Below are 13,833 nucleotides of genomic sequence, written 5' to 3' on the forward strand. Positions count from 1 at the left end.
GTCATTGTACGTTGTTCAAAATGCAACAGTTATTACATATGATAAAACTTTAACCATAAAATGTTTAGACAATTTGGAGACAGTCCAGCAGAAGGCCTGTGTTGAAGTGGCACCTTCACACATTCTGCTGGAGGGAAATAATATAAAATACTAATTTATGTGTTTATATTATGAAGGTTTGTCTCCTGAGTTTTTGTATAAATAAGTACATACTTATTGAGGTAGAATTATAAGCTGGCTTTAACAAGTCATAAACGAAGTATGTGAATATAAAATGCAGTTTTTAAAATGATATTAATTTATGAAATGAAATGAAACACTAGCCAAAGCTGCCTGAATCTTTGTGAATATTAATTTGCATACCCCCTTGTTAAATTATGTAGTTAAGTAATTATTTAATTAAATCAAAAGTTTCGGATTTTCATGTATAGAAAGTTGTTTCTTGGGGTGTTTCTTGCATTATTTTCTTTTTATACAGCTAAATAGTTTTGTCATGTATTTCAACCCTTAGGAATCCTTGATGAGACAACAGCAACTACTTCTCCTGTAGTGGAGCTGAAGGTCCCAGGAGTCAACAAATCCTCAAAGAAGGTTTCTCACAGACCCTCTACAGATCCTTGTAACAGAGTGAAACGACAACTGAACTCTCCTTACCAAAGTTATCGACATAAGAGAACTGGTATTGGCACTGCTTCAGTTGTTTGAAAAAATAAAAATAAGTACATATTTATTGAGATAGAATTTTGAAGCTGGCTTTTTGAAGTTCGCGTTTCTGAACTGAAAATTATGCAAATAAAGACATATTTTCTATGCTAAATTCCCTCACTTCCCTATAAAATATAACACTTTATAACACTTTCTTTTTGAAATGTTGCTAATCTTCCTCAACATTTTGGTGCTACCCTGTCAGACAGAACAGGGCATCAGCAGCCAAGTTTGGGAATGTAAAAACTTGTGAAGGATTTTCAATCTGATACCACAGGTGCAGCTACTAAAAATATCAGACAAGTTTGGAATGTAATAATTTGAGAACAAGCCGAGGTGGATTTTGAAATTTAAACCATTTGTGTATCTACTAGGAGGATGGGGGTAGCACCCGTGGCCATCAGTATTTTTTTACTGTTATACTTTTTTTAACAGTCTGATCTTAATGATTTTTCCTCAGTTGGAAATGGTCCCGACAACTGCTGCTTCAAGTTTTACCCGAGAAGAATTAGAGCAAACCTCATCGAGTCGTATTACGGGACTGATTTCCGATGCAGAAACCCTGCAGTCATGTAAGTGAAGAAATCCGGGTTTATTTTATTGTCATAATGTTTAACATAATGACTGAAGTTACTGTAATGAAAAATGCACAGTATGACCATTGTAACTGAAATTTATGCTAAATGGGCGATCGTGGCTCAAGAGTTGGCAGTTCGTCTTGTAATCAATGGTTGCTGGTTTGAGCCCCGGCACGGACAGTCTTAGTCGTTGTGTCCTTGGGCAAGACACTTCACCCGTTGCCTACTGGTGGTGGTCAGAGGGCCCTCTGTCAGTGCGCCCCAGGGCAGCTGTGGCTACAATGTAGCTTGCCATCACCAGTGGGTGAATGACTGAATGCAGTGTAAAGTGCTTTGGGGTCCTTAGGGACTAAGTAAAGCACTATACAAATACAGGCCATTTAAACTTTACATTTGAAATAGAACACTATGGATAAATGTGTTATTTTTAGTTATTTATTTAAAAAGAACAAATAATGACGCAGAATTTCCACCTCTTTGTTTCAGCTTTGTTACCAAAAAGGCTCGTTCAGTCTGCATGGATCCGTCTCTCTCCTGGGTCCACTGCATCATGAAAACGCTGGACGAGAGCACTTTTTAAACTAGCTGCCTGCTCATCCTTACACCTTGTTCTGCTTTATCAGATAATATCATATCATGTTTATAATCATATCCAACGTGCCTTTATAATTTTTGTAATTAGTGCTTTGGTGAGCAGTAGCTAGATGAATTGTGCTTGGTTTTGCAAATTGCTCCATTGTTTTTGGCCCAGTTTGGATAGGTGAGGAATCTCAGGCATGTTTTGTAGCTGAAACAGTTCTGATTCTAGACAAACTGAAGATTAAAACATTCAGTTGCTTGAAATCAAGGCAACTCTTTGCATCTCCTTTTCTTAATTTCTCTTGTGGCCATTAACTAGATTTACAGTAATGTCTAAAAGCATTGAAACACCCCTACATTTCTGTATATTTTGCCACAAGTATGGAAAATGAGTGCAATGATTTTTTGAAATATGTAAACATACATGTAAATGTAGTTTATGAAGCAAAAACAGAGTTTATACACTTCTAATGAGTTTGAAGCAGCAGCAGTTTTACTCTTGCGAAACGCGAAACGTTTTTGCTCACGATGATCACTTTGTTTAACAATTTGGAGGCGGAGCCCAAATGAGGCCGGACTCCTAATGTGATTGGTCACTTTGATGGAGACTTCAGGTTACTGTATTAAACTGAGTTACACTGTGGCAGCGACAGAAAATTCCGTTTTAAACTGTATTTGTTAACAATTTGAAAAATAAAGTTTGCTGAATGTATTATCAACATTTATTGTTGCAGCGCAGCAGTGGGAATACTGACAACTGTCACTGGATTATTTGATTTTGAAGAAATATATTAAACCAGAGGATGGCATGTTCTTTCTTTAATTCTCCACTTTTCCAGTTTCTTCAAGGTTTTTTTTTTTAAGAACACACTACTCACCATATCAGGAAATGCTAAGATTTGACTAATAGCTGTTTGACAATCACTGGGCATAAAATACTATTTTTTTCCCTGCCACACTGTGTTACCTTTTGCATTTTTGTAGATTCATTTAAAGAATTAAGAACAAATGATCTGTTTTGTGACAGGCTCTTAATAACAAGTGCTTAAAGATAATTTAAAATTAATTCTTTGCTACATTGTCTGTTTTTTGTAAACACAACAATGGTTTATTCTTTGAGTTAAGCACTTTTGTGCAACAGTGACAGTGTGGAAGTGAAAAACACTGCTGTCATCAGGTAAAACTTGAAATTTCAAAATTACCCTCTACAAATTTTACCCCATTTTACATTTAAAGTGTATTTAAATGTAATGAGAGAGCAGAGGATCATCACACTTTTTTGATATGGGATACCAGAGGTGTGGACTCGAGTCACATGACTTGGACTCGAGTCATTAATTTTATGACTTTAGACTTGACTTGAAAAAATGTTCTAAGACTTGTGACTTGACTTGGACTTTTACACCAATGACCTGGGACTTGAATTGGACTTGAACCGGTTTACTTGAAAAGAATTGATATTTCACCCCAAATATAAAATTTAACATACATATTATATAGAAAGTGTGCACCATTAATTCAATTAATTGATTCATTTATTCAAACCACACTCCCTACGTATGTGTGCCTGAGCTGTAGCACAGCCAATCAAATTAACCAGATTTTTAAAAAACAACAACAACAAAAAAAAAACCGCTCAAAAATGCTGCAAGGAATTATTTTTTTCAGGTACATAAACTATGAAGTAGTCAACAAAAAACCGAAATGCAATATGCAAAACATGCAAGAAGAGAATCACAGACAGAGATGGAACAACTTCCAACTTTCTCCGACAGTTGAAGTTGCATAAAGAATGGTAGGTGGTGCTTCTCTTTTGCTACGATGAGATAGCTGACTTCATCTAACTAGCAAATCTTGTCCAGGCTCCGTTGGTGATGCAGTTTTTTTTTAATGTGTATTAGGGCTGCCACAAACGATTATTTTGATAGTCGACTAGTCACCGATTATTTTTGCGATTAGTAGACTAATCAGATCATCATCCATTGGACATAAAACGTACAGCTTATTGCACCAGCAGCATCTGCTCTTATATAACTATCATTAGCTTACAGCTGTAAGTGTTTAAGGTATGTGCTAACTAAAAATAAAGACAAGATGATAGTTTATTAAATTTTAATGAAATCTGCAGATTGTTTCGGTGAAGTTTAATAAACTCCTTGCTATCTAAAATACAACAGGACACCGGAGTAAATTCTCCAGCATCTCACACTTCTGATAATCAGCTGTCTGCTTGACGTTTATTCAGCTGTGTAAAAACTATAACTTTAATCTCAGCCAAACCGATTTACTCAGGAACAAATAAAATACTAAAAAAAAAAAAGTCAAACAATAACATTTTTAAGTTATCTAAGTGACTCATATATGTTTAACCTGAGTAGCGAAAGACAGCGGTGGGTTTGAAAACGATTTGCAGGGAGTCCTTCTCACGGCTCTAGTTAGCCTTGCCCCCGGCTAGCTATCGAGCTAGTGGGTAACAGACGTCTCCGAAAACGTCGGAGCGCTTTTGAAAATATGCGGTGTCTTGATAAACTGAGCAGATATTTGAGGTTTACACAGCTACATTCTCGCCTGAAAATATATTAAACGTTTATTTTGTGACCCAGAAAGAATAATAAGAGTAATATTAAAACTAACTAGCTGCCGCCATTGTTGGAAACTGAGCTGGGCTGCGCTATGAATTCTGGGACAGAGCTACTTCTTCTTCTTCGGGGTTTAACGGCAGCTGGCATCCTTGTACATGCAGTGCTGCCATCTTCTGTTTCAGTCCGTTATTACACTCTTAAATCCTACTACTTATTCATGCGTCTTTTGGGATCTTACAAAGCTTCAAACGACGTGTCGACCATTAAATCAGTCGTCGACAATTTTAATAGTCGACGTAATCGTGACTAGTCGACTAATCGTGGCAGCCCTAATGTGTATGATATTTTTGTCATGCGATTTTAAAGCCGGCCCTACAAGCGCATCCAAGAATAACATGCAGCTTATCTCAGAATTGTTGGTGAAAATTATTCTTGGAGCTAAGTTTAATTGAGCTGCATTTTATAGAGGTGCAATTTCACAATTTGTGTATATTTTCTAAGTTCACTATTACGTCATGTGTTGAGAAAAACACAGATTTTAAAATTACATGTCTAATATTTACATTTAGCATATAGCTGCACCATTTTATTTTCGTTTTTTTTTTTTAAAGACTCGAAAGGACTTGAAATTCAAAGTTTCAGACTTGTGACTTTAATCGGACTTTTACACCAGTGACTTGAGACTCGACTCTGACTTGCCTGACATTACTTGAGACTTGACTTGTGACTTGAGGATAAAGACTTGAGACTTACTTGAGACTTGCAAAACAATGACTTGGTCCCACCTCTGTGGGATACAATAAGTGAAAAAAAATTATCACTTGTGATAAAAGGCATTGCATTGTGGAGGGGGAAGCATGAATATAAACAATACCAATAGATCAAATGAATGTTCAGGCAGCTTGAGAACAGTGAACTCACTGTGATGTTCAAGAATCGAGTGTGTTTGTGTCCAAATGTAGCTCTGGTTAATTGCACTGATGGTAAATTTTGTGCTCTGAAGCCCAGACACTCTGAAGATCGTGTGCTGTTGGTTTTATGGTTAAATGAGAAGTTGCTCAATCAGAAACCCACAAACACCCGCAGAGAGAGATGAAGTTATTTTAAAATATCTGAGGGCTCCTTCAGCATGTCTTTATTGCACACCATCTGCTGCTGTGCTCACAGTGCCAGGTGCAGTACAGACACACACAGAAACATGCAGTGGACTGCTAAAATCTGTGTTGATCCCTCTTCGACCTGGGTCCGCAATAACAGGCTTCAGGAAGCCTGTTATTGCGGACTTCAGGAAGCATTACTCTTCAGGAAGCATTACTCTTCAGGAAGCATTACCTTCCTTAAACTAGCCTCCTGCATCTATACAGTTTGTTCTGACAGACAGACAGACAGACAGACAGACAGACAGATAGATAGATAGATAGATAGATAGATAGATAGATAGATAGATAGATAGATAGATGACAAAACTGAAAGTTGGTGAAGTCCCACAGGAATAGTGTCACTAACAATAATAAAGACATAAGTTGTGTTAAATGTGAAGGGAAAAACAATTTGTTTTCTGGTGAGTTAACACCAGTTTTCCCCAGCAGTGAAAACAGCAGCTTACACTTACAGTACAGGATACAAAGGTCAGGCTGGTGGCGGTGACAGAATATGGTGTGCAAATGATTAGTAGGGAGGAATGGTTCAGACATTTCTGGGTGCTGAGACTGAACAGTGATGTGACAATAAAAATGCTCCTCTAAAAATTATTTAAAATTCTTTGTGAGCCTCTTCTGACTTTTGTTACAAAATGTTGCTGGTGTAAAAACTGTCTGTTTGAAAGACACTTGGTTAATATCAACTTTACACAGAGTGACACAGTTTGGTAGATGTCTGTGTAATTTCTCAGTCATCCAGGTGTTGGTAATCTAAGGAGCTTGGAAAGAAAAGCGACTGGACTTTAAGTTTCTTGAAGATGTTTCAGAGGTGGAAGACATTTGGTGTCATAAGCCACAGTGGGTTACACTTCCACCTGAATGCAGTCTTGAGATCCTTTCCCAGGCACCTGCACCCCCACTTACACCTTGCTTCAGATGATCTCAATAGGTCACATGATAGGGTGAGGCAAGGTCCCACAGTGGTTTCACCCGCAACCTCTGGTGATAATGACACATGCTTTTTTCACACCTTGGCTCAAGTTATGAGGCGCATGATTAATACTGGGTCAACGACCATCTTCAGCATCCGCAGTACACTCAAATACTCTAATAGTATTTTAGTGTATGATTTAAAATGGTCTAAAATACACTGATTTTTAGAACATTTCACTCATTGGATGAGTTTCATTTTTCTGACAAATATTTTTTTGATGAGATGAAATATTCTAATGAACAGAAAATTCTGTCTTTCTGTAATATTTATTCTCTATAGGCAGATTATACCGGAAACACTTGGGCTGATGGATTGTAGGTTTTCAGGTTTGGCAACTAGATCAAAACATGGCACAGCTGACAATCTAACAAACTTTTATCCACACTCCCAAAAAGTTGATTCTGTTCATCTGGACGTAGCATTTTCAGTGGGAGAAATGATTCCATGTACCACAATTCACTGATCACATTAACTCAGTGGACCAACACATGACAGGTTAGCCTTCTTACTGTGAGATTTGCATCAGTAATGGGGGACATTTAAAAGTGTATGTGTAACGTAAACCTAAGAATACGGATCAGTATTTAAGGTTTGACTCTCATCATCCACTGGAGCATAAACTGCATGCCATCACGCTACAACATAGAGCGAACACCATCCCCACAGACACAGCAGCCAGAGGAGCAGAAGTACATCACATCAAGAAGGCCCTGAGTAAATGTGGTTATACCAGCTGGACATTTGTTAAAGCTGGGAAGGTACCTAAAGAAAACTCCAGCTAATCCAGGAAAGAAGAATGAAAAATAATGTGTACTTTATTAATCCTGTTGGAAATTAGTCTTCTGCATTTAACCCATTCACCCAGTGAAGCCGTGGGCAGTCACCAATCCAGTGCCCGGGGAGCAATGTGTAGAGATGGTACCTTGCTCAGGGGTACCTCAGGGTAGCTGTTTGGTGGATTTGAACCCCCAACCTTCACAATAATGAGTCAAACACTCCACCTAGTGAGCTATCCCTGCCCTGAAGGACAACTGCTGCCTAAGCGAAAACCCTTTGTGTCAGGAGTATTGAGTTAAGACATTTTCTCTAAAAAACGTGTCTCTGTGGCTTTCACAAGGACGAGGTGCCCCGGCACAAACAGTAACAGTACTATATTACTCTGTGCCAGTAATATAGTGTACGCTGTTAAGTGCCAGGAGGATAGCCATGATTTATTCATCGGGGAAACCACACAACCTCTGGCACAACACAGAAAAGCTAACATGTCAGACCAGGACTCTGCAGTCTATTTACACCTACAGGTCAGTGGCCACTCTTTCAATGATGAGGATGTACACATCCTGGACAAGGAGGAACGCTGATTTGAGTGCAGTCCAGAAGGCCATTTACATGAAAAGAAAACCACCATCTCTGAATCAAGGAGGGGGCCTAAGCTACATCTTTCACCATCTTACAATGCTGTGATTGCAGCCATTCCCCAGCTCTCTGTGAATGGTAATCAAGGCTATGATCAACGGTTATTGATCAGTGGTTGTTGATCAATGGTCATTACAGTTTGCATATTAATGAGCAAGAAACTGACCTCACAGCCCACTATTCATTCATTCAGTGTCTCAGTCATTATGCAACTGTACTCTTTTTAAGGTTGGGGAAACCTGCAGTCAGCTGAGACTGAAGAAGTCACCTAGATGAGTGACGAAACGTTTCTCCAACTGAAAATGCTACATCCAGATGAACAGAATCAATTTTTTAGGACTTTCTTACCTGAGCATGCATCAAGTCATTTGCCAGGGCAAAAGTACTGTCACCTCTGGTCTTTAGCTGGGATCTAGGCTGCACTAAGAGTAATTGTCCTGATGATCTTAGGGCTCTCCTAGAGGTATATGGACTAAGGAGTTCAGTGAGGTAGCACGGCGCAGTATTGTTTATGATTTTAAAGGTAAGCAACAGAATTTTAAACTCAATGTGGTATTTGACAGGGAGCCAATGCAGGTCAGCAAGGACTGGGGTAATAGAAGCAAACCTTGCGGTTCCAGTCAGAAGGCGTGCTGCAGCATTCTGGACAAGCTGCAATCTATGAAGAAGGGCCGAGTGGAGAATTAGAAGAAAGGGAATTACAGTAGTCTAATCTAGAGGTCACGTTTATCTTAAATTTTTGTTTGATTCAACAAACAACTTAAACACTGAGACAGAGAACCAGTCGCTCTCACATCTTCACCTACAGGCAATCCAGAATCACCGAATTATTCCCACACAGAAGCTGAAGTCAGCCAGGAACTATAAACATATAATCTTCTAGTTGTGAGGTGACAATTAATTATTAATTATTAAATTAATTATTTTTTTTACCACAGGACAAAAACACTAAAACCTTGTGGTAAAGCAAGCAAATTTTCATATTAAAATACAAAAAGTCCACAAAAATGTATCTTTATTTCTATCAATGTTTTTAAGATTGCAATCAACATGTCTGAGTCACCTTATCTAAGATGATTATCGTTTATAAGAGGATGCATGGAATCCCGACCATGACTTCTCATCCAGATTATGGTTTTTCAAGTTTTACTGCACGCAGGCTTAGTTTACAGTGAGACTCTACACTGAATCAAACTGTAAGGGCTAGTGCTCGTTCTCATTCCTGTTAGCTCCTTGTCAGCTACATGTGTTCTTTTCTCATTTTTTTCATAGCTTTTTGAAACCTGAGATAAAGTTTTAGCCATTATTGACTCTTCCACCCGCCACAGCTGAAGAGGATCTCGGCTTCCCGGCACTTCAGATGTTCTAGTTGTTCCTCCAGTTGGTCAGAGGCATTCACAGTATCCTCAAAGTCCTGCAGCAGGACCCTGTTGCCCAGCAGCCCACGCTGCTCCTTCAACCTCAGGTTTTGTCTGTGCAGGCGACTGTTTTCTTGCTTGACCCTGGTTAGGTGGTCCCTCTTCCCAGCCACCACAGCCTCCACCTCAGTCAGTTGCTCTCTCTTCACCTTGACCTCCATCTGGCACCAGCGCAGCTTCTCCTTTATATGTGACAGGCACTGATACAAGAGAGACAACAAATATCACTGCTATTGCTCATAATGAAAGAAATTAGAAGCAATCTGTATCCATGGATTTGTCAGCATACCTCCAAGCTACTGCTGATCTTCTTCTGCAGCTTTACTGATCCCTCGTGCTGCTTTTCGGCTTGTTTTTTCTGCTCTAGCTTCTCAGCCTGCAGCTGCTCAAACTGGATCTGTATGGGGTCCCTGTCATGTTCCTCCCCACGGCGGAGCTCTGCCTCCAGATTGCAAATCTTCATATTCAACTTGATGTGCTTCAGCCGCAGTTTGATCAGCTCATCCTGCCGAAGCTGTTCAGCTCGCAGAGACGCCTCCACTTTGGCCCGAGCTGCTTCTTTACCCAGGCGTCTGCTTAGCATCTTCACAGCTGTATCCTGTTTCAGTGCCATCAGTGCTCGCCATTCATCTTCCACCTGAGGATGAAGATGAGACAGTTTTTGAGTGCATTAACAGTTTGCTAAATAATTTTAATAACAGGGCTATATGTACAGTCACTGTATTTTCAGTGTATTTTTTATTAAAATGACAGCAGATTTCTACTTAGTATCAAGTTATATTTAACAAATGGTCTTTGTGCATCTTCCACAGCTTCCACTGTGTCTGCACAGTTCAGTATGCACTGCACATCCATCCAGCTTCCCTGCAAGTGTGCATGTGTGGCTCACTTGTGCCCATTTTCCCTGCAGAGACTGAGGTATCATATAAAAGCTTTTCCCTTTTTCTAAACATGGAAAAATAATGATAAGAAAATGAATACATAAAAAATGATTTACGGTTTCATGCATGTACTGTGCTAACGTCTGTGTGTCTAGTTCACCCATGTTTGAAGTGAAATTGAAGCCAACAAACACAAACAAACAAATAGATGATTTTAGGTTCAAATGCAGCTAATCGGACTGCTGAACTGAAATATATCACCTTTTGCCCTTACAGAGCACTGTACTCATTCCATTAAAGTTGTATTTTTGTTGTGGACAGAATTCTCCAACACACACAATTACAAAAATAACACAATTGTAAGTGTTATCAACTTAATTAGGGTTGTAAGTCTTTCAATCATTTTAATCCACAATGACTGGAAACTGGAAAATTTTGCCATATCAAAACTGTGATTTTAAAATCTATTTATTTTTGTTTGTGTTTTTAACGTTGAATTCATATTTAAAATTAAGGACAACACTAATGAACAGGAGCCTGTATAGGCTACATTAAAAACAGTTTCAAGAAAAGATAACTGTGCCCCTGTGAAGACAGAATCAAAGCTGCTCTCTTTTCCTCATTTGTCCGCCTCTCTTGCAGATACATTTCAGTGGGTGTTACTGTGAACAGCAAGAACGGGGGCAGAACTGTGCTCATATTTGTGAGCAACTGAAAATGTTTTTGTCTCTTCTTTCTTGTACCTTAAGTACATCAATTTCAGGTGACAAAAGATCATCGGTTTAATTAATCCTCTGTTGTAATTTAGGCTCCTTTTTAAATACAGGCTGAGGAATGACTGAACATTTCAGCAAGACTCACTGTAACTGTGTGCAGCTTTCTCTGCACATCTACTCTCAACAATGGCAGTAAAGTTGTAGCAAATCTAATCTCATGGAAAATAAATGTTTTATTGATAACTCTTCAGTCAGTTGAGGAACACTGGACATTACTGTATCGCAGAATTTCTCTTTTTACTTGTAGCTTGACTTTGATCTCTCGGGACTGTAATAAGTGCAGCTATTGTTCTGTTTGGCCTGTAAGAAGAGGCCTTATGGTGTAGACTGTGAATCATAATTTACATAACAAGTTTCTTCCTAAAAGGTGTTGTGGGTTTGGTGTCCAAACAAAGAAGTGTGAAGCTGTTAAACAAGTCATGGAGTCAGTGATGGAGCCTAAAGTAGGTTCAAAGTCATGTAAAATAATGCCTCCATGCCAATCAGCATCAGTGTTTTTTGGGGTTTTTTTTAGGATTTACATTTAAAGTGTAAAATGAAACTCCAGTTCCTGACAGAAACTGTGGCTTTTTTCAGTTAACTAAAGTTATTTTCTTTTTCTTTTAAAGCTACAATGTATTTAGTCACATAAACACTTTATATCACATTGTTGTTATTTTTAAAAGTGGACCTAAATGTGCCTGTTGAAAATGTGTCTTTGCAGAACAGACAGAATGTGGAATCCAGCTTTCTGGAAAATCCAACTTACAAGCAACAGGAGTGAGTGATTAAAGTCTCAGCAATTTTTAGACCATCTGATTGATGAAAGGTTAAAGGTTTCACTTTTTTACAATCCTTCTGGCTTGTTTAAGGGTTAAGATTCGGAGTCAAGGTTATGGTCAGTTTAGGGCAAGCAGGCAAACCTGTGCGTCCTGTCCGATGACAAAAGTTATGCCACAGCAACACCAGTAGAGTCACGAAGGCAGAAGTTATAAAACCCGCTTTAGGGCGGAGTGTGTTTCTTTCCAACTGTCAAGTGCTTGCGACCAAAAAAGCGACTGGACTTCTTTAAGTTTGTTGAAGATGATTCAGCTCTCATTCGATAAGCTTCTTGAGTTCTAAGATCAAAGATGGAGAGTCAGAAGTATTTAAGCCCTTGATTATGTGGCTCACCACATGAGCTAAGGTGTGAAAACGGGTGTGTGTGATATCTGCAGAGGTTTTGGATGAAACCACTGGGAGATATTGCCTCAAACTATCATGTGGTGCTTGGGAAGGTATCTCAAAAATGGATTATAGATGGCAGACAGTTGGTGTCGTAAGCCACCTCCTCTGTTCAAAGAGGGTCGTTAATAACAGTTGGACACAGATGGCTTCTTTCACTCCTCTTTAGAACCAAAATGTAAACATTAGCATCCTTGAACGAGTGACCTTTGTCCTTTAGATGCAGATGTATCTAAAGGTTCTGATTGGGGCTTTCAGTAAATTTCCACTAAATTATAGCCAGTATTTGCCCCCTCCAGGCCCAACACTGGTAACAGAAGTGGGATGCAGATAAAGATTGAGTGGGGAACAATGAAGTGTGAAACAACTACTGATTAGTAAACGACACTTGACCTGTTGAATAGTAGTCGAAAAGGATTCTGTCTGAAAGCATAAACAAACAGAGACAGAATTTTTAATGAAATCAGACCCATCTGATTTCTTTCAGTTTTTATGAACTCTGGAGTTAAACCAAACAACAATAAATCACATCATCTATGACCTACCAGATACCGAGAGAGACTGAAGCTTTAATAGACTGGAAGTTTAATTGTTATTGTGCTACTGCAGATGTGAATATGGGATTTAAAACTGTGCTTTAATGTAAAAAACACAATGCCTTAAAACAACACCAACCTTGCCCAGCTGCTCCTGGGACTGTAGCCTCAGGTCCTCTGCCTGACGCTGGGCTGCCTCTGATTCAGCATGGAGCTGCTGCTTCAGGTCAGTCAGGGTGTTGATGTACCTCTCGTACTCCTGCAGGTGCTCTGACACAGGCTTCTCGCCCTCCAGCTGGACGCTGTCTCCAGCCTTCTTGAAGTATTGTGCCAGTTTCATCTGCAGCTGGCTGCTGTTATGCCTGGCCTTATCTCGCTCCCTGCACAGCTCCTGGAGGAGCTGTCTGTATTCTTTGTACTTTATGTTTAGTTTTTGTGCACATGCAGATGTGGCTCCCTCTTTTTCAGCCTCTTCATCTTCGTGGTGTAGAGGGCTGGAGATCTCCGTGTCCTGAGTCTCAGGATGTAGCTTCAGAGCGTCATCGTGGTAAGTGCTGTTCATCTCAGAAACCACACTTTCTTCGTGGCACAGTGGCTGTTCTTTGACTTTATTCAATACATCAAACTCAGTGCAGAGCTCATCTTCACTTTTGGCTTCTGGTTCAAAAGTGGCGGCCTCTTCAGCAGAGAACTCTTCTGTGACTTTCCCGCTATCACAGTGCTTTTCTTCAGGGTCTGATGTGGGCATTTCAGCTGAGACAGCTTCATTTTTATCCCCACTAACAGAAATAAAATTCTCCTCTGTGTCTCTGTCACTGTGAATTCTTACCTTATTTTCTCCCTCTCCCGCCTCTTTGTCCATTTTTAATATAATTTACTTTGTATACAGAGGTAAGGCTCGTGCAGTTCTGTGGTCAATGAAACTGTTCGTTTTGTTTCGGTTGTCCTGGAAACTAAGCAGAAGAGCCAATCACAGGAGCCCTGACCCATTCTCATTAATATTTATAAGCAGGATGTGAGTAGCTC

General features: G+C 39.4%; 1 protein-coding gene across 1 annotated transcript; it reads right to left on the reverse strand.

The window, feature by feature from the left end:
• Positions 1-8,548: 8,548 nt before the first annotated feature.
• cfap184 (cilia and flagella associated protein 184) lies at positions 8,549-13,669 on the reverse strand. The gene is made up of 3 exons (XM_084924621.1): positions 12,947-13,669; positions 9,701-10,048; positions 8,549-9,611 (listed from the first exon to the last, which is right to left on the reverse strand). The coding sequence occupies exons 1-3, from the start codon at positions 13,667-13,669 to the stop codon at positions 9,297-9,299; spliced, it is 1,386 nt and encodes a 461-aa protein (XP_084780747.1). The 3' UTR covers positions 8,549-9,296.
• Between the last annotated feature and the right edge of the window lie 164 nt (positions 13,670-13,833).

This window comes from Perissodus microlepis, chromosome 3, assembly GCF_051167445.1.
Source record: "Perissodus microlepis isolate ML-2025 ecotype Zambia chromosome 3, ASM5116744v1, whole genome shotgun sequence".
Lineage (NCBI taxonomy): Eukaryota > Metazoa > Chordata > Actinopteri > Cichliformes > Cichlidae > Perissodus > Perissodus microlepis.